This window comes from Epinephelus moara, chromosome 8 (genome assembly GCF_006386435.1).
Source record: "Epinephelus moara isolate mb chromosome 8, YSFRI_EMoa_1.0, whole genome shotgun sequence".
Taxonomy (NCBI): Eukaryota; Metazoa; Chordata; class Actinopteri; order Perciformes; family Serranidae; genus Epinephelus; species Epinephelus moara.
The window spans coordinates 39,197,526-39,215,982 of NC_065513.1; the positions used below are offsets into that span (position 1 = coordinate 39,197,526).

The 18,457-nt window shown below is 41.1% G+C and overlaps 3 protein-coding genes across 3 annotated transcripts in view; all 3 read left to right on the forward strand.

Moving 5' to 3' along the window:
- Window positions 1-1,313: 1,313 nt before the first annotated feature.
- On the forward strand, window positions 1,314-9,241 carry LOC126394272 (zinc finger protein 665-like). The gene is made up of 4 exons (XM_050050985.1): window positions 1,314-1,607; window positions 1,757-3,010; window positions 6,741-6,908; window positions 7,070-9,241. The coding sequence occupies exons 1-4, from the start codon at window positions 1,436-1,438 to the stop codon at window positions 8,089-8,091; spliced, it is 2,616 nt and encodes an 871-aa protein (XP_049906942.1). The 5' UTR covers window positions 1,314-1,435; the 3' UTR covers window positions 8,092-9,241.
- A 3,460-nt stretch (window positions 9,242-12,701) lies between these two features.
- On the forward strand, window positions 12,702-15,049 carry LOC126394102 (zinc finger protein 121-like). The gene is made up of 2 exons (XM_050050720.1): window positions 12,702-12,974; window positions 13,252-15,049. Exons 1-2 carry the CDS (start codon window positions 12,803-12,805, stop codon window positions 14,427-14,429), a joined length of 1,350 nt encoding a protein of 449 aa, XP_049906677.1. The 5' UTR covers window positions 12,702-12,802; the 3' UTR covers window positions 14,430-15,049.
- A 1,873-nt stretch (window positions 15,050-16,922) lies between these two features.
- The window catches only part of LOC126394273 (zinc-binding protein A33-like), a 14,796-nt gene continuing 13,261 nt past the window's right edge, over window positions 16,923-18,457 (forward strand). Inside the window, exon 1 of the mRNA XM_050050987.1 lies at window positions 16,923-16,934. Coding sequence (XP_049906944.1) covers window positions 16,923-16,934 — 12 coding nt within the window. The remainder of the gene's footprint in view (window positions 16,935-18,457) is intronic.

The window sequence follows — 18,457 nt, forward strand, 5'->3', positions numbered from 1 at the left end:
ACACCTGATTGTCCTTTTCAGTCTGTCTCTGTCCAATTTGGTGGCAGATCCAAATACGGTGATGGATGTGCAGATAACAGACTGGATTATGGCTGTGTAGAACATGATCAGCAGGTCCTGAGGCAGGTTGAGCTTCCTGAGCTGTCGCAAGAAGTACAGCCTCTGCTGGGCCTTTTTCCAGTCAGTGTCTATGTGGGAGGTCCACCTCAGGTCCCAGTGTCTACTGTGGTACCCAGAAACCTGAAGGTGTCCACAGTAGACACTGTGCTGTTGAGGATGGTGAGGCGGGGCAGTGTCAGGGGGGCTTCTCCTGAAGTCCACTGTCATCTCCACAGTCTTGAGCGGGTTCAGCTCCAGGTGGTTCTGAGCGCACCAGATGACCATCTGCTCCACCTCCTGTCTGTATGCAGACTCATCACAATCCTGTATTAGACCGATGACAGTGGTGTCTTCTGCAAACTTCAGAGTTTCCCTTGAGGTGCAGTCGTTGGTATACAGGGAGACGAGCAGTGGGGAGAGGACGCACCCCTGGGGGGCGCCAGTGCTGATGGACCGACCCGAACTCATCCTAACTAGCGCTTCCTTTTAACCTCAACCAAATGCATTCAGTTTTTTAAATCTTAAACATTTTTGTCTAATCCACTTATATATTTTTTTACACCTCAACTAAATGTGTCAAATGAAATTTGGTGGGAGAAAATTAAGGGAGGATGTGGAGAGGACAGTGAGCAAAGACAGCTTTATATTGCTTTATATGAATTGTGTGTGGACAGAAATGAAGTTTAACAGAAATGCACATGGAGTCTTAATTCATTTATGAAAATAAAAATGTGCATGAGAGATTATATCAAGGTATGAAATAAATGATGAAATAAATATGCTTATACAAGCCTAAATCTGTGATAAAATGTCCTGTTCTCATCACCCAAATGTTACCAAAAAAAGAAGTTTGGGGTCAGTTTACTAAAAAGGATATGCGACGTCTCCTTGACATATTATATAACTGTCTTTCCTAATCAAATGAATAGGCAACTTAAGTATATCAGGAATGTCTAATTTATTGGGCTACATTTTTTTTAATTGATGGCAAGAAAGCTGCAGAGGGAGGAAATTCAAAAACGGTCCCAATCCCCCCTTAATTCACCCTTTCACTAACTACAGTGACGAATGCGTGTCGGTAAAGGGCACCATATTTCTTTAAGGTATAAACTGATGTTCACTCTTACTAATGTTAAACACACGACTTTTTAATAAAATGCCGAAAGCGGAAAGGAAAATGATTCCACTTCCGCTGTCGGAATTAAATAGTGGGACACCCACCGGAAGTAAACAACACAGGCGCTGCTACAGTTAGCCGTGTGGACGATTTGAGTTAGCTTGAAGACGGTGATGAATTCCAGACCTGGATAATTATTTATTTTCTAATTAAACAACGATGTCTTCAGTTGAGTATTTGAGAGAGTTTGTTAACGAGCGACTAACTGCTGCTGCCGAAGAAATATTCGGAGTTTTTAAAAGGACCATCGTCGAGTATGAGGAAGAGATCGACCGTCAGCGCAGACTGTTGGATATCGTCTGGAAACCTGATATAAAGTTACACAGAATAGGTGAGTGGACTATATTTATTTAACAATACAAAACAGTTATTTCACTTAGAATTGCTTAAATGCAGACTGTTAAAAATTATCTCACATCTACATTTTGTTCTCCACCATCACGTTAGCATCCTGTTCCTTTTTGTCCTCTGTCCCTCCAGAGCTCCCACAGCAACATGTCTGTAAGGAGGAGGAGGTTCTCTCTGACCAGCAGCTCTGTATTCTGGAGAGGAACTCCAGTCTGGACCAAGAGGACCCAGAGCCTCCACAGATTAAAGAGGAGCAGGATGAACTGTGCACCAGTCAGGAGGGAGTGCAGCTTGTACTGAAGCAGGAGACTGATGCTTTTATGGTGACTTCTACTGATGAGGAAAGTGACTACGGTGAAGCTCTGAACTTTAGTTTGGATGACACTCAGAGTGTGGTGAAAGAAAAGCACCTAAACTACATTTCAGTTAACAGCTCTGTGGTGCAAGAACCAAACAGTGACCACCTGCTCCTCTTTCACAACTCTCAGAGCCAAGATCAGGATCATGAGCATGGAGACTCCGGACCGACTAGAAATGCAGAGACAGTGCTACACACTCAACATCACAATAGCAACAGTCACACTGACAGTACAACTAATCCTGCCATGGTAACATTTCACTGCGATATTCAAACAGGTAAAAAGTCTGTCAAATGTGGCACGTGCGGGAAAACTTTTAGGTGCAAGTCATATTTGCAGAGACACCTTTTAACCCACACAGGTGAGAAGCCGTATTCTTGCAACACCTGTGGGAAAAGATTCAGTCAGACATCAATACTGAAGGCTCATACAAGAGTCCACACGGGTGAGAAGCCACATTGTTGCATCACCTGTGGGAAAAGATTTCTTCGGATATCAGATCTGAAAAATCATGTAAGAGTCCATACAGGTGAGAGGCCATATTCTTGCAAAATGTGTGGAAAAGCATTTGCTCGCCACAGTTGCTTGTTGGTCCACATGAGAATCCATGCAGATATGAAGCCACATACTTGCACCACCTGTGGGAAAAATTTCAGAACGAGCGGTCAGATGACACGCCACCTGAGAACCCACACAGGCGAGAAGCCGTATTCTTGTAGTGCCTGTGGGAAGAGATTCGGTTGGCCATCATTGTTGGCGGCTCATACAAGAATCCATACGGGAGAGAGGCCGTATTCATGCAAAACATGTGGGAAAGTTTTCAGACTTAAAAGTGCCTTGAAACTCCACATGAGTACTCACACAGGTGAGAAGCCGTATACATGTGTAACGTGTGGGAGAGCTTTCAGTTTCAGTACTAACTTGATCAGCCACACGAAAATCCACACAGGCGAGAAGCCATTTTCCTGCAACATCTGTGGGAAAGACTTCAGACGTAACTATGAGTTGAGAGTCCACACGAGAAGAAATCATTAACCTCATATATTTTATGATTACTGCAGTACTCATATTTCTGTTAACAGTATTTCTTTGAAACAAAGAAAATCTCCCAAATCTTCGAAAAGACTGTATATAAAACAAATTTCATCCTGAAGTTTCAACTATGGGCAAACTCTGTTCATCAAGGCTGCAGATGGATGTGACTGACATCAAAAATGAGTGATGAACAGTTCTTTTCAGAGTCAAGTTAAAACATGCAGGTGTTTTAGAGGTTAACTTAAGCCCCGTTTCCACCGAGCAGTACTGTACAGCTCAGTCCAGTGTGCTTGTTTTCTGTTTCCACTGTGAAAAGTTGTGGATGGTACCGATGGAACTGTTACTAACCGTCCCCATGTTTGGTCCCCCCTCTGTTGGGGTACCTAGCACACAGATCTGGTACTAAAAGGTGGAGCTGTGAACACTGCAGTCTGATTGGTCAGTAGAGGACGGTCACTCTGCTCAGGGCTGAGTTGTGTCTGGTTTTGAGGCTCATGTAACCACTGTTCATACTGTGGAGAGTTTTATTAGTAAACTGTAACTATAAAATGAAAGGATGTTTTGTTGCCTCTCACAGCAGCTGGAGACTGAGAAAAAAATAGTTAAACTCACTGGGCCGACTGCCGGTACCTTTTAAGGTGGAACATTAACTTGCAATGTCACTCAGTGCATGAGTTGACGGCGTAAATCATGCAACACACCTCTTCTTCAAGCTCTAATTAATTTCAACCGAAACGTCATATATCCCAATCCTCACTTGGACAAAAAAAAAGCTTGCCTGAGAAGGACTAAATGCACAAACCCGCTATTTTTAAATATCCCATGGAGAGAGACTCTCACTGCAGCCTGTTCTATTTTGTTCTGAAAATGTCATCATGCAGTCTCGTTCTGTGGACGATAAACAAGGTGCAGACTTCCATCTGTGTCACCACTGATGAGGAAATACAGCGAGTGCTGGACGGAGCAGTGAGTGACAACAACCCCGCCCACATTTAAGAGGACTGTTTGTGGTGGAAACGCGAAGTAGACCGAGGGTCTAGGCACCATCTACAATCTGAAAGATTACTTTTTGTTCCAAAGGTACCATACCGAAAGTGTTTGGTGGAAATGGGACTTTAAAGTATGATTTAATGCTGTGTTTTTATTTGATCAGTGGAGCTGTGTAATTACTGTACTTTCGTCATTGTGTCAATAAAGTAGGAGAGTTGCTGCCTCAAGCAAAGGAGTTCAACTATCTTGTGGTCTTGTTCATGATTGAGGGTAGAATGGAGTAATAGATGAATACACAGTTTGGTGCAGCGTCTGCAGTGATGCGGGCGCTGCGCTGGACCGTCGTGGTGAAGAGAGCGCTGAGTCAGAAGGCGAATCTTTTGATTTACTGGTCCATCTACGTCCCAACCCTCACCTATGGTCATGAGCTCTGGGTAGTGACCAAAATGAGTTTCCTTTGTGGGGTGGCTGGGCTCAGCATTAGAGATAGGGTAAGGAGCTCGGGGTAGAGCTGATGCTCCTTCATGTCGAAAGGGGTCATTCGAGGTGGTTTGGGCATCTGATCAGGATCCTCCTGGGTGCCTCCCGTTAGAGGTGTTCTAGGCACGTCCCACTGGTAGGAGGCCCCGGGGCAGACCCAGAATATGCTGGAGGGATTACATATCTCATCTGGCCTGGGAACACCTTGGGGTCACCCAGGAGGAGCTGGAAAGCGTTGCTGGGGAGAGGGACATCTGGGGTGCTTTGCTTGGCCTGCTGCCCCCGCGACCCTGCCCTGGATAAGCGGATGGAAATGGATCGATGGATGAAATCTGCTTAATCTCCCATCTTCTGTTTTCTCAGGGTACTAAACCCACTTTCTAAAACAGGGCCCAGGTGTGAAGTTAATATGACCAATGTTCATACAAGTATTTACATGTTTATGTTTACAGTTAATTAATGACGTGTAAATACTTTCAACAGTGACGTTAAAACTGTAAAGCATGTTCAGGAGGTGTTGTGAAGCTGACAAATGTGTAGAAGTGTAAAATGATGCTGAAGAAAGTTAGCCGTCTTCATGTTGCTGTTACTGCTCAGTAAGAGTCATCCAGCCACCACGTATCTAACTCAAACATTACTCTATTAGTTACTTCTATTCCTCTGTAACTCTGATCAGCACCTATTAGTGTAGTATACGTTTTTAACAGGGTTACTATCAAATACGTAGCCTGTTATATTTCAAAAAATAACCTTCCCAGCCATGGTTGAGGACACTGACTGACACGGTGTTAGCTGACACGGAAAACCATGCATCTCTGGCCCCAGCAGACCACCTGGGAGGAGCCGGATGTTGACACCGGGAGAGGGCCCCCTGCTGCCATGTGAAAAACTGAGCTTAACAACTGCCACATGCAGATGGTACACATCAAGGGAGACAGACATGATGCTGCTCTGCAGGGTGCACAATTTGCATGCAGCTGCCACAAGGTACAAAATAAACACAAACAAAGTTGCAAAAGGGCAGGCGCTTGGGCACCACCTGGGGTCTATCTGTGCACATGCATGTTACACATTATGGCATCAGTAAATAAATGGTGACCGTTCTGCCTAATTATTAATGTCTCTTTCTTTAAGCATTTTTGCTTGTAACACTTCATACACCATGAATTACACAGGGGTATTTTACTTGAATAATCTGAGTACTTTATCCACCAATGCTTTTTTTGTTGTTTGTTGTTCTTGTTTTTGTAGCTGTTGTTCTCGTTGTTTTTTCTTGGTGCTAAACCATTATCTGCAAAGTGACAAAAACACATAAGAAGGTGACACCGGAAAGGAAGCCCTGCGGCTGTAAACTGAGCTGAGCTCCAGTTGGTCCAGCTGCTTAACACATATATATACTTTGCAAATAATGCTCATGTACTTTTACTGGAGTAACATTTTGAGTACATCATGAATTACACAGTGGTATTTCTACTTTAATAATAATAATGATAATAATACAACTTTTTTTTTTTTTTTTAATAGAGCGCTTTTCAAAACAAAGTGCTTTACATGGTTGATCCTAGATTAACATAAAAAAAAAATACAATACAAAGAACAATAAAAATAAAGATAAAATACCATCACTGAAGCAGATAAGCCTGTAGGTTGCACATCAAACGGTTAGAATAATACAAAACTAAAATAATGCAACAACCGATGATAATACCAGATAATGTCAATAAAAATAATCAAATAAGACATATAAAAAAACAGTGTGCTAAAATAAATAATAAATGATAATAAGAAACTTTATTTATATAGCATCTTTCAAAACACAGTTACAACGTGCTGTACAATAAAACTAAACACAAGAAGAATAAAACATATAGCATGTCATAAAATATCACCTAGAAAAGTTAAAATAAGGAACACCAAAGCTAAAATCAAGATCTTTTATTTGTACAAAATTGTTGTCCACAAAGTGACAGTCATTTTAGTTAAAAGTATAAGTTCCACCGAAGTAATTTGTATATTCTTACCCTTGGTTTTTAGCGCACAAGGTTTTAATAAAATACCACGCGTTGAAAGCGGAAAGGAAAATAACTCACTCCCACTGTCGGAGCGTAACAGTGTGACACCCACCGGAAGTAAACAGCATTCCAACTGCTGCTAGCTTTAGCCGTTTGCGGTTTGCCAACTGGAAGAGCTGTAGGGCGATTTTGTAGTGTCGTGGCGCCGATAATTCCTTATTTCTAATTAAACAACGATGTCTTCAGTCGAGTATTTGAGAGAGTTTGTCATCGAGAGACTAACTGCTGCTGCTGACGAAATATTCGGAGTTTTTAAAAGGACCATCGTCGAGTACGAAGAAGAGATCGACCGTCAGCGCAGACTGTTGGATATCGTCTGGAAGCCTGAAATTAAGTTACACAGCATTGGTGTGTAAAACCTGTTCGTCAAAATACCATCAGAGGAGTGTTATTGATATGATACTAATTGTCTATACACGTGCTTGTTGTATTTATTTGCTCAGACGGCTGTTTCTGTGCCATAGCAGTGACGTTAGCATCCTGTTCCCTTTTGTTCTGTGTCCCTCCAGAGCTCCCACAGCACCATGCCTATAGGGAGGAAATGGCTCTCCCTAGCCAGCAGCTCTGTATTCAGGAGAGCAACTCCAGTCTGGACCAAGAGGACCAGGAGCCTCCACAGGTGAAAGAGGAGCAGGAGGAACCCCGCAGCGCCCAGGAGGAGAAGCAGCTTGTACTGAAGCAGGAGACTGACGCCTTTATGTTGACGCCTACTTATGATGAAAGTGACCACAGTGACGATCATGGTCTGAACTTTATCATTGATGAAACTCAGAATGTGGTGGAGGACAGGCCTCTTAACTACATTTCAGTTAACAGCTCTGTGGCACCAGAACCAACCAGTGAGAGGAGCTGGTTCTTCTCTCACAACTCTCAGAGCCAAGATCAGGACAGAGGCGAGCACGGAGACTTAGGATCGACTAGAATTGCAGGGTCAAAACAACAGAATCAGCATTACAAAAGCAACAGTTACTACATTAATATAACTGACCCCACTATCGCAACCATTCACTATAATACCCACACAGGTAAAAAGTCTTTCAAGTGTAACTTGTGTGAGAAAGTTTTTAGGTGCAAGTCAGATCTGAAGAGACACCTGAAAATCCACACAGGTGAGAAGCCGTATTCCTGCAACACTTGCGGGAAAAGATTCAACCAGCCGTCAATACTGAAGGCTCACATAAGACTCCACACAGGCGAGAAGCCGTACCTTTGCAACACCTGTGGGGAACGATTCTGTCGATCATCTGATCTGAAGGCTCATATCAGAGTCCACACGGGCGAGAAGCCACATTTGTGCAAAACATGCGGGAAAGATTTCCGATCAGGCAGTCACCTAAAAGTCCACATGAGAACTCACACAGGTGAGAAGCCGTACACATGCCAAACATGTGGGAGAGCTTTCAGACTTATTGGTCACCTGATTGGCCACATCAGAACCCACACTGGTGAGAAGCCATATTCTTGCAAAACCTGTGGGAAAAATTTCAGACTCAGTGGTACCTTGAAAGACCACATGAGAAGAATGCACTAACCTAAATCTTTGTCATCATATTATTGCGTTACTCATATTCCTGCGATCAGTATTTCTTTAAAACAATCATAATCTCCCAAATTTTTTTGAAAAGACTTTGTATATAATGCTGAATTCACCCTGATGTCTCAATATGAGCTAATTCTGTTCATCAAGCTGCAGATGGGTGTGACTGACATCCAAAGTAAAAGTTACAGTGAAGAACATTTCTCTCTGAGTGTTAAGTTATAACATGCAGGTGTTTTAATGTTGCAGCTCACTGGCTGGAGGTTAAGTTAAAGTATGATTTGATACTGTATGGTAGTTTGATGCCTCATATTGAGCGGTGGAATGTAACTACATGTACTCAAATACTGTACTTATGTATAACATTGAGTGTGGTGAGGTTAATTTTAAGTTGGATATTCTAAACACATTGTCTTTGGATCCAGCGACGTCAGATTCACGACGTGTTGGCCGTTAGCTCACCTTATCATGCTTACCCAGTGGGGTTGACGAAGGGACCATAAATATGTTACTGTTTAAAACTGTTATTTTTTTTTCAGTATTCTCATGCCGACTTGCCCATACTGCATAAAATTATGTTTAAAAAATTATGCTAAATTGGTCTAATGTAGCACACTTATTTTGATTGTTAATGTGTTTCTCATTTATTTTACATGAATATTATTTATAGAAAATAATGGCACCATACATGCAATGTGATCCACATTTAATTTCAGGATACAAAGACATACATTATCTGTGTAAGAACACATCCTGCCTTGACTGAATATGATAAAAAAAAAAACCGCTGGGTCAGATCTTTTTTGAACAAAATACAGTTTAACAAATCTTTTTCTTTTATTGATATTTGTGTTACATTTAAAATACAATCTTGTCTCTCTCTTAGCCCAGCTGAAGTTCAGTGGACACTCCTGAAGGCAACTAACGATTAAGTGTATTTATTGAGCTCTGGCTTTAAGGCATAATATAAACTCATTCTGACTTCTTTTGTCTCGAAATGGACAGTGAAGATGCTGTTTACAGTGTAGTGTGGTGTGAAAACAATGAATAACAGTTACTCTGCTGGATATGATTGTGTTCATTTGTATTGTATATACTTAATGCACTATCGCCGTTATTTCAATAAACTCAGATCTCTTTTACTTATCTTTGTTGTGGCTATTATTAAATGATTTACTTCTGCATTCCTGTTATTCTGAGTGTAGTACTGATGAGGTGCCTGGAATCTAATGTTCAATATTGATGTATTACGGTACTTTAGTAATGTTAGTATTGCAGGAGCAGTTTCAGGGTTACTGACTCTGTACAATTCTGAGTAATAAAGTCAAATCTATGTATTACTCAGTGCTCATAATCTTGCAGCTTTGGGGTCTTTAACCTTTGTGCTGCGCTAAGATAAAAACTTCCTACATATTTACCACGACAACAAATTGTCAAAGGACTCACACTCACAACTTCTGATCAGTTCCTCCATTTTTTTTGTTTCATTCCTTTTTATTAAAATGTTTTTATTCATTTTATTTTTTTTTAAGTTTTGTGTGCAATGTCAGATTTTAATAAAAGTCTCTTAATTTCGTCCTATGACAAAAAAAGATGTCATCCCACCCAAAAGTTATGATTTTTTGATCAATTCCTCCAGGGTTTTTTGTTTCATTCTTTTCATTAATTTGTTTTTAATTAAGTTAAATCATTATGTAATCAGATATTAACCCTTTCCATGTCCGTTTGTATCATATACCACTAATTTACATTTGTTAAAACAACTCAAATGACCAAAAACTGGCCAAAAAGGGCACAAAGGTTAAAGCAGTGATGGGAGGAGGACATTGGAGAGCAGATATCGGATGAGGTGAGGCGTTACGCTATTCAAGAAATTTATTCATCTTCTATTTTTCTGAGATACATTGTTGTTCAAACAACGACTCCACTGGTCCAGAGCACAGTTGGCTAAGATCAGCAGTCATATTGAAGCTTCGTGCGACAGGTGTAAACAGTCTTCAGCCACTTGATGTCACATGTTCTGGTCATGTGTGAAACTATTTCATTTCTGGGATTTAATGTTAAAAACTTTTTCAACAACGTTTGGATGGCTGGTTGTCACATCTATGTACATAGCATTATTCGGAGTAACTCCTCTAGATGTTGACTTCAGTAGAGCCCAAGCGGACGTTGTCTCTTTCTGCTCACTTCTGTCCAGAGGGCTCATCCTGTGTAAATGGAAGGACTCTTCACCTCCAACATATGGACATTTGATCAAGGATGTTATGTATTATTTACAACTGGAGAAAATCTTTTGCTTTATTATATTATCACCTGCACGGTTCTTTGTCACCTGGTAACCACTTTTAACTTTTGTGGCAAATATGGAGGCTGAAAAACTGTAATAAAGCACGCTACACTCCCTTACTTATGTCACACAAGCTAATTAATTTGTTGTTATGTTTCCCTTTTTTTTGTCTTCTCCATCAGATTTCCTATGACTCAACTGGCTTTCTCTGTTTGTTCCTGGGTTGATGGGTGGGTGTGTGGGGTGGTCTTTTTGTCCTCACTGGTTCTGTGTCTGTTTATTAATACTCTGTATATCCTTATTGAATTACTAATAAAAAAAATACCTTGTTTAAAGAAAAAAAAGTATAAGAGAGTGCCACATTTCCTTGTGGAATCAGCTGAGGTAGATGTATATTTTTACTATTGATTATGAACACACAAGTTTTGAATAACATGCCAACAGTCTAAAGCAGAAAGAAAAAACAACTCCATAGTCAGGAGTTCTGCTCTGCAGTTCTGCGGCTGTCAGTAACAATCTGGCTGCCAGAGACCCCAAAAGTGGATTTGGAGCTACATGTGGGCAGAGTAAAGAATAAATGGGTAAACTTTATAAATTAATATTACTGCCTTATGGACAGCTGGTACAGGGAGTGGCTTTTAATCCTCACAGACGTCAGCAACTGATGCTACAGGAGCCACATAGGTCAGGGGCTGAATGTCAAGATCCTCAAAAGAACTTTAAACTATTTAAATGTGTACATCTTGGAGCTGTATGCTATATTAATGACAGTTCAGCTTGAACAGGTTCATCCTCATAAAATTTTCATATGTAGCCACTCATTGTCTCAAATCAGAGTATCAGGTCTGGTGCATCCTAGAGTCGCCTGAGCTAGTTTATGAAATCTTGCTCGCACTTAAGTGAGTAAGAAGGAGGGGTAGTGACGGGTAGGTGGCATGAAAAGCAATGAAAAAGTGGCGAGGACAGCTGTTCAAAAGAGAGGCATTTAAGTAGAATCATACAATGAAACATCGTCCTCTGTTTTTAATCAACATTTTGAGGTCGAGACAAGCTTTTCAGCTAACTTAGCTAGTGTGCTAGCTGCACTAGCTAATGCTGGCAGCCATAAACAAACAACTATGATTCATTGTTTGTTAATTGTGCTATAATTTAAACAAAGAACACATTTTCTCGCAGTGGCCTCTCTAAAATGAGCAGTGGTTTAAGTTACCATATTCCAGTATAATCAGGGAGTTGATACGCAGACGCTAGCAAGCGCTAGCATAGCTACTGTAGCTAGTTGAAATGTTGATGACTCCTACTACTGTAAGGTGATTGGCTGAATTTAAAAACTGATAAGCTTTTGACTGACAGGTGATTGTGAGCCTCTGATATGTCAGGTTGGCCAGAATAAGGGCCTGTTTACACGATTCTGTATATTTCTGAAAAGGGTATTTATCTTTGCGCATCATTTACACGTAACCGGCGTTTTTCTCAACGAAAACGGAGATTTTCAAAAATGCTTCCAAAGTGTACGTTTTTAAAAATATCTGTTTCTGTGGAGACGTGTAAACAGGATAGACAGAGATTTTGGAAAACGATGACACTGCAACCCAGTTTGCGCATGCCCATTAGGCACCCGGTAACCACAACAACAATGGTGGATATATGCCGGGTTGTTTATGTTTTGTTAGCACTTTTGGGACTACTAACAAGCTTACAAATGAACTTAGCACTGCTGCATCAACATCACGGCTACATCGGCGCACAAAGCTGTCTGCTGTGCCCAGTGTTAGTAAGTGCATAGCAGCTAACTATGCTATATAAGGTTAAAATATAGTTTATCATTGTTTTTAACACTAGTGCCAAGAGGAAAAAAAATCACTGTGTGTGCATGCCCAGAACGTTCTATGGTGTTAGACCTACTGGCCTGACATGCTAATTGCAGCAAAAACTGCCAGTTTTGTGCTTTCGTGTAAACAGGGATATCGTTTTCACAACTGATTGTGTAAACCCAAAAATCTGTTTTTATTTGTATCAGTATCCGTGTAAACAAGGCCTAAGAAAAGGACAATTTAATTTGAAGAACACGACTACCATTAAATTCCAGTTAAAAGCCTAGTCCCGTGTAAATATTCAGTCCATTTTACTGGCCGGATTGGACCCTTTGACGAGCCGATTCTGGCCCGCGGGTCGGAAGTTTGACGCACCCTATCTGAAGCGAAGATGACGCAGTAATGGGCTACGTCCGGAAGGTGGCAGCACTGCGAGGTCGTCCAGCTGCCGTAAATTTCCGCAGAAGAAGAACTCACTTCCGCTGCCGGAACTTAACAGTGTGACACACAGCGGAAGTAAACAACACAGGCTAATAGCTGTTAGCCGCAAGATGATATTGCAGTCGTAACGTAGATAATTTCCTTAATTTATAACCGAGCAACAATGCCTTCAGTTGAGTATTTGGGAGAGTTTGTCAACGAGCGACTAACGACTGCTGCTAAAGAAATATTCGGAGTTTTTAAGAGAATCATCGTGGAGTACGAAGAGGAGATCAACCGTCAGCGGAGACTGTTGGATATCATCTGGAAACCTGAAATAAAATTACACAGGATAGGTGCGTAAAACTTTAACGTTAATTTAATGACACAAAACAGAGAAATTCAGTCACATATAATCCCGATAGTTTAAATATAGACTGGCAATAATATGCTATTTGGAAACCCGAAATTAAGTTACATAGGATAGGTGTGTAGCACCTTTTCTTTTAAGTACTCACACAGGACGTGTGAGATCTTAATGGTTCAAATACATACTGGTTGTATTTATTTGATAATATGTGTTTCTCAACCATCACGTTAGTATCCTGATCCTTTTGTTGTGTGTCCCTCCAGAGCTCCCACAGCATCATGTCTGTAAGGAGGAGGAGGAGGTTCTCTCTGAGCAGCAGCTCTGTATTCAGGAGAGTAACACCAGTGTGGACCAAGACGACCCAAAGCCTCCACAGGTTAAAGAGGAGCAGGAGGAACTTTGCACCAGTCAGGAGGGAGTGCAGCTTGTACTGAAGCAGGAGACTGATGCCTTTATGTTGACTCCTACTGACAAGCAAAGTGACCACGGTGAAGATCAGACTCTATATTTTAATCCTGAAAAATGTCTGAGTGCAGAACAGACAGAGCTCTCTGCTAACGTGTGTAGCAGTTGGCTTAAAGACAAATCTGACTGTGATAACTGTGAAGAATCCAGACCAAACAGAGACCACAGAATCCTCTTGCACAACTCTCATGTGGCTGAGAGCCATGATCAGAAAAGAGACAAGCATGGAGAGTCGCCTACAAATGTAGGGCTAAAACTACAGAATCAACATCACAAAAGCAACAGTCATTACGGTAATACTCACACAGATAAAAGGTCTTTCAAATGTGGCATGTGTGCTAGAGCTTTTAAGTGCAAGTCAAATCTGAAGAGACACCTGATAATACACACAGATGAGAAGCCATACTCTTGCAACACCTGTGGAAAAAAATTCAATCGTAATAGTGGCTTGGTGGACCACCTGAGAATCCACGCAGGTGAGAAGCCGTATACTTGCAACACATGTGGGAAAGGTTTCAGATCTAGCAGTCAGCTGATTCGCCATATGAAAACCCACACAGATGAGAAACCGTATTCTTGTAAAACATGTTGGAAAGATTTCAGAACTAGCACTCACTTGATACGCCACATGCGAATCCACACAGGAGAGAGGCCGTATGCCTGCAAAACATGTGGGAAAGATTTTGGTTCCAGCACTTACTTGATTCGCCACACGAGAACACACACAGGTGAGAAGCCATATTCTTGCACCACCTGTGGGAAATATTTTGGACGTAACAGTGACTTGATAGTCCATGTCAGAAGAATCCACACTGGTGAGAAACCATACTTCTGTAAGATCTGCGGGAAAAGATGCTGTGATTCGTCTGGTTTGGCAAAGCATAAAAGATCACATAAAGGGAAGGGAAGCAGCCTTGTATTTGCTAGATATGTGGGAGATGATTCAGTTCTCGTGGTTCATGGTCAAAACACATAATAATTTACAGAACTGAGGAGCCACATGGTTGCAGCACTTAAAGAAAAAGTTTAACTTACATCATGTTCTTGGCGGGAAACACCTGAGAATCAGTGCACACAGGAGAAACCATTGAGTTGATTCTTTGGACAACAATATGATATTTGCTGATACCACAAAGTCTGCCACATTACCATTTCATTTTGATTTAATACAGGGGCCTGTGATCAATATGAGACAATATTAAATCTTTATTTTCTCTTTCTTGGCTGCTTACCATTGTCTGCCTGCTGATAGGCTGCTAGGACTATTAGTTTGTCAAGGAAGGATGTGTGCTTCAACAGATATTGTCAAATAGACTTGCCATGGGAATTTCACCAGGACTTGCTGCTCCAAAAATGGTATTTACACATCATGGCCTCAGTAACACACAGGGGCCAATGTGTATGAGTACTGTCATGTTTCATACTTAAAAACTACATTTCTCTGAGAGTGATGTCATGTGTTTATAACATTTTAAATGCATGGGTACTACTGTGTTGTGTGTGTTAATTTATTATTTTTTAAATTGTGTTAAATTTCTGCTGCTGTTTTTTATGTAGTCGAGTTGTATATTGTTGTGCACCATTAAAACAAGTTCTCCTGTACAATGAAATTCTTCCTTTGATCTCCACCCTAAAGGCCTTTATAACAATTCCACACATGGTATAACAGTGGAAAAATATGAATACAAGAAGACGAGACAAAAGATAAAAGATGTTAGGATGTTAAAGTTACATAAGATAGGTGTGTAAAACTTGAATGTGCTTTAGAAAACTAATAGAGGACTGTGTCTTTAAATGCATGCTTGTATTTATTTGCACAGTTGTCTTTTCTGTACTCAGGGTGTCTACAGGTCCTTAATAAGTCTTAAAATGTCTTGAATTAAGTTTTCCTAACATAAGGCCATAAAAAGTCTTAAATCCAGATTCGATGGGTTTTGTATTGATATTTTCGGTCACATTACCGGGACTGTATCTCCAGCCTGACAGACCCAAAGGCTGTTTACAATCATCGGAGAGACCAAACATTTGCAATAGTAAGTAGCATTTATGACAGCGATGAGATTCAATGTGTGTTTTTACATCAGACACATTTCATATATTAATCCATTCAAGTGTGAGTAAATATTCTTGCAACACCTGTGGGAAAAGCGTCAATCAGAGACCAGTATTGTGAGCTCATATGAAAATCCACTCAGGTGAGAAGCCGTATTCTTGTAAAATGTGTTGGAAAGATTTCAGGATTAGCACTCACTTGGTTTGCCACATGGGAACCCACACAGGAGAGAAGCCACATCATTGCAGCACCTGTGGAAGAGATTTCAGATGTAACGGTGACTTGATACTCCACATTAGAAGAATCTACACTGGTGAGAAACCATACCTCTGCAAGATCTGCGGGAAAAGATGCTGTGGCCATGGAGATGTTTTCACCAAGAAGGCTTTAAATCACACGTTTTATCGTGATACAAATTCATACCAATTCTTCGGAAAGCAATACGACATTTGCTGATATCACAAAGTCTGTCACAATATGATTTCACCTCGCTTTAATTCAGGCGCCTGCGATCGATATGACATGATGTTAAATATCCTTATTCTCTTGTTCTTGGCTGCTTACCATTGTCTGCCTGACACTAACTCCTACACTCTGTAGGAGGTTTCAGCCCTGTGGAAAACTTCCTGTGCCAAAGACTGTGCACCCTAGGCAACCCAGCTAATTCAGACTGGTAGCCCTAACTTCCAACATGATGGAGGCCATGGAGAGGATCATTGGCAACCTAATCCTATTAAGGTATTTTATGGTTACTTTCTTTTCACACCACACATAGTTCTACTTCAGTCAATCATTTATTTGTCACAAGGAATCATACAAGGTACAACTCACATGGTGATCCCATCAGTTCTTTTAACTTGTGCACTGTAATTTAGTCTTCTTACACTGTTGGCTGCTGCGTAATAAGTGTCTGTGTTTCCTGATGGTTCTGGTAATCCATGGTTTATATAGCAGTGAAGTCTCAGGGCTGCTGTGAAACTGTGCATACTTAGAGCAACAAAAAGGTTAATCTTGGGTGTGTGGGTACAATGAACAACCAGGACAGGACGGCAGAGGAGATACCTGCAAACCAATGCAACTGGGCCAGACAGCCACAAAAAAGGTTCACAGGCTGAGACCAGTGCAAACAAGATTCAGTATATTTAGGACATTCATGCACAAGGAGAAGGGTTAAAAACAGCAGCAAAACTTTCACCAGTGCCACTGAAAGGAGAGCTTCACAGAGCAGATACAGACACAGACAGATTACTACCAAGTGTGGTGAATCAGCCAGCTGGTACCACTAATTAAATGAGATCAACCCTGAGGAATGACCTGTCCTTTGAGTATTGTACTATTCTCAACATCCTCAAACACCAGTGTATGATAGCAGAGCCTTTACAAATGTACAAAATACACAACTATACACAGAATAACATGAAGGAGAAAGTACAGCACATGACACAGCATATCCAAAGGGCCATGCTGGTACATGCAGATGTCTATAAAAGCAGGACAAATTAAGTGTTTCATTGAGGCCTAAAGGCTGTTCAGTTTTAAGAGGAAAGATTCATCTACTTTCACACTGCAAGAGTTTAGTTGCCAGATCTGTATGTCTGCAGCCAGGGTTAACTACATCAATTCCACAGACACTGAGTGCAGTGGCTGGATGTTTGGCCTCCTGAAGTGTGTAGCTACAGGGGATTTTGGATCCGCTCCATGAATAGATCTTCAGTGTTCACTGATTCTGGTTCTGAGTTACCAGCTGGTTTTGCCTTTATATTGCAGACCACAGGGACATGAAAGAAGGTAAATAACGTTAGTGGAACGACAAGTAATAAGTTTCATAATCCTGGTTTTTTTCCTTTTTGGTGATATCACTGACAAAAGTGTTGGCTTTCTTGTTATTTTGGCAGGAAGTGTAATGGCGGCGAGGAAATAAGCCTATAGCAGTGATCCAGGAATGCAGGAATGGGACAGCATCTCACAGTCCCACTGTTAACACCAGTCCCTATTCAAGGCTCTGAATATGTCTTCCACCACTACTCTTGATATACATCTACATAACTTCACTTTAAGCGTGTTTATGTCCATGTGCTTTTTCACTTGTATTCCAAGTTAGTAAGTGGCTCTTTTAAATGTCCTGTCTCTCTTGTCCTCTGCTCGGAGGATAAGGAGCTCCCAGACCTCATCATCTCCCTAGTTTTTCAAGTTAGCTGCTAACTGCTACTTGATGCTTTTTAATTCTCCCAGCTCTGGGTTGCACACAAAATGTTGTCAAAACATTACACCTGTCCCGTCCTGCTGGTTGTCCTGGTACACAGACACTGATCTGCTGCCGACCTTAAGGCAAGACATCTCTGTCGCCCCATTTTACGATCATATCTTTTATAAAGCACAACAAGGCGGAATAACGGCGCGAAATTCCTCCCTTGAACAGGCAGTGTAACAGGGGCTGAAGAAGCAACCAAAACAACCCGAAAACATAACCTTGTTGGCTGAGGTAATAAAGTATTACATACTGTTGAAGAGTTGTGCAACTTGTGTCATTTTGATGGAGCTGTATTGATTTTCAGACTGGTTTGTGCCTCGCTGTGTGTGTTAAAATTTGGAAAACTGTGATTCCTGTCAGTGCAGGTGATGAGTGCTATATATTTAGACCAACTGAATGAAATGAACACAGTTAATTTCTTGTTGGCTGAAAAATAATAAATGTTGTAAAACTGGTTTAGTGTCACTCAGCCTGTTGAAATGTTCATTCCTCTGTAGACTAAAACACTACAGTCCTCTGCTTGTTTGTGGCATTTTGTGAACATTTCTGTTCTTTATTTAGTGAAACAAAACATGCAAAGTCATAATTTTTACACATTTTGCAGTGTACCCGTACAGGGAAACTATCCTGTATCAGGAAGGAAATATTCAGCTCTGAAACACATCGTCACACCTCCATCTGCTGGTGACTATTGTACATT

What these genes read in the sequence shown, in the direction of transcription:
- LOC126394272 (XM_050050985.1), top strand. Translation starts at nt 1,436, where the DNA reads ATGTCTTCAGTTGAGTATTTGAGAGAGTTTGTTAACGAGCGACTAACT. An exon ending in TATAAAGTTACACAGAATAG is followed by an intron (nt 1,608 to 1,756) that starts GTGAGTGGACTA and finishes CTGTCCCTCCAG; the next exon opens with AGCTCCCACAGCAACATGTC. An exon ending in AATTAAGTTACACAGCATTG is followed by an intron (nt 6,909 to 7,069) that starts GTGTGTAAAACC and finishes GTGTCCCTCCAG; the next exon opens with AGCTCCCACAGCACCATGCC.
- LOC126394102 (XM_050050720.1), top strand. Translation starts at nt 12,803, where the DNA reads ATGCCTTCAGTTGAGTATTTGGGAGAGTTTGTCAACGAGCGACTAACG. An exon ending in AATAAAATTACACAGGATAG is followed by an intron (nt 12,975 to 13,251) that starts GTGCGTAAAACT and finishes GTGTCCCTCCAG; the next exon opens with AGCTCCCACAGCATCATGTC.